At 36.2% G+C, this 2,126-nt stretch overlaps 1 protein-coding gene across 1 annotated transcript in view; it reads right to left on the minus strand.

Moving 5' to 3' along the window:
- Window positions 1-1,373: 1,373 nt before the first annotated feature.
- LOC101984975 (trace amine-associated receptor 7d-like) overlaps window positions 1,374-2,126 on the minus strand; it is a 1,355-nt gene continuing 602 nt past the window's right edge. The window contains exon 2 of the mRNA XM_005360921.2: window positions 1,374-1,977. Within this exon, the coding sequence (XP_005360978.1) occupies window positions 1,374-1,977 (604 nt within the window). The remainder of the gene's footprint in view (window positions 1,978-2,126) is intronic.

Consider the following 2,126-nt stretch of genomic DNA (forward strand, 5'->3'; position numbering starts at 1 on the left):
AAAACAATATAGGTTAGTCTGAACTACAGAGAACCTGTCTCTAATAAAAATCAGATACAGTATCATCTCTAAGGGAAATGATTACCAATTTAAAATAGAATAATCTATTTTATTTTAATCTAAAACCAGCATTCATTAATAATAAAATTCATGGTATACATCAACAAAAATCAGAAAAATTACTAACCAAGAAAAACACAATGTGTATCCATAACTTTGCTAAATAGAAACGGCTCAGATTTTTTTCCTTTATTTTTCTATTATATGTATGTGTGTTTTGCTTGCATGTATGTCTGTGCACCATATACTTGCAATGCCTACCAAGTCCACAGTTGCACATGGGACTAGAGTTAGCAAAGCCTGTGAGCGGCCATGGAGGATCCTCTGAAAGAGCAGTCAGTGCTCTTAACTGCAAAGCTGTCCCTCCAGCCACATGGTTTAGACCTTTTTGTCTAAAAAAAAATAATCTAGAATAGAGTATGGAGTTTGTTTATTCCCCTATTGTATACTTACTGCTCTCTAATTTATGATTTAAGCAAGTCATCTGTATAACACTAAGTTGATTTTATCCAGGATTATTTTTAATACAAATTCAGAAATTTTGGTAGGTGAGCATTAGTGTTTTCTTTTTCAGAACACATTATTAATTTGGCTTTTGTATATATTTTAGAAAACTTCTATAAAGCCATATAAACTTTATAAAATATTGATGTATCAGGTGATTTATGTATGTCATTGAATAAAGAACCACATTTAAATCCTTAATTTAAACAAATAACCACTTGTAAAGCTTATGAACTATGACAATTCCTATGTGAGTTTTTTCCTTAGAAAGCAGGTCTCTGGACAGAGGTTATTATTTGTGATACCATTTTTTCCTCTGTAAACAATGCAATAGGTGTTAGTTAATATATATACTTCTTGGTTTACTTTTCCTGACCTTAAAATTCACATTTTAAATATACAAATCTGGGCCACAATGAATAGAGAACCATATACACCACTTCTCTAAGGAAGAGTCAGCTGGTAAGGGTCTTTTTGATTCATTTATATTGTATTCAAAAAATTAAAGACTATTAAAGACTGTATATTCAAAATTGAGGCTTAAAAGGTTTAACAAAAGTCAAAAATCAGAAAGTTAGAAAGGCAGGAAAAAGGGCTACAGGATACCAAACAAAAATAAAAAGCACAAAATACAAGATCATCTAATTCAATTACAACTAGAAAATTTTACATTTATGGAAGAACATGGAAACTAGAATTAAGTATTTTGATCAGAGCTGAAGCAAAATTCATGACTTTAAAGGGTCACAGGTGGCACTTAGTATCCTGGTGATGTTAATATCTTGCCAATCCCCAACTAACCCAAGAATCTACTCAAAAAACAAGTTGGTGGCAGAGGAATTCTCCCTCAAGATTCTGCCAGTGACAATCAGTTTGATGGCTTTTCGAAACCAAGGATAAAAGAAAGCATAAATCAAAGGGTTCATGGCTGAGTTGTAGTAAGCAATCCAGATTAGGATTTCAAACACATACGTGGGAGTGATGAACCCTAGGAAGGCATCAATGATGGAGTCAATGAAGTATGGCAGCCATGACAGGAGAAAGGCTGTCACTGCAATCCCCAGGGTTTTGGCTGCTTTCCTCTCCCTCCTGGCCACTCTGTCCTTGTAGCTGTCTGATGCCTTGGCAGTCTGGTTGCTCATTCTCTCAATCTTCTGAGCCTGTTGCTTAGCAATGAGGAAGATCTTAGAGTAGACAGTTATCATTATGAGTGTGGGGATAAAAAATAATAGAAAATTGATGAAGACCCAGCTCTGATTCACTGCGACTTGACAGCCTCCCACACAGGTGAGGGCAGTCACTAGATCCTCCAGCCCAGCTTCATTTGCCCCTGTGTAAAGGAGGGAAAAACTATAGATGATGGGCAGGACCCAGGAGAAGGCAATGCACTTGCCAGAAGAAGATGCTGTGAACCTGGTGGGGTAGGTGAGGGGGTCACTGACAGCAATATATCTATCTACGGAGATGAAACACAAGTGGAAGATGGAAGAATAACAAAATGATCCTTCAAAACAAGAATGAAATTTACAGTAAGTGTCCCCAAAGTACCAGCAGCTCTCCAC

This window comes from Microtus ochrogaster, linkage group LG4 (assembly GCF_000317375.1).
Source record: "Microtus ochrogaster isolate Prairie Vole_2 linkage group LG4, MicOch1.0, whole genome shotgun sequence".
Lineage (NCBI taxonomy): Eukaryota > Metazoa > Chordata > Mammalia > Rodentia > Cricetidae > Microtus > Microtus ochrogaster.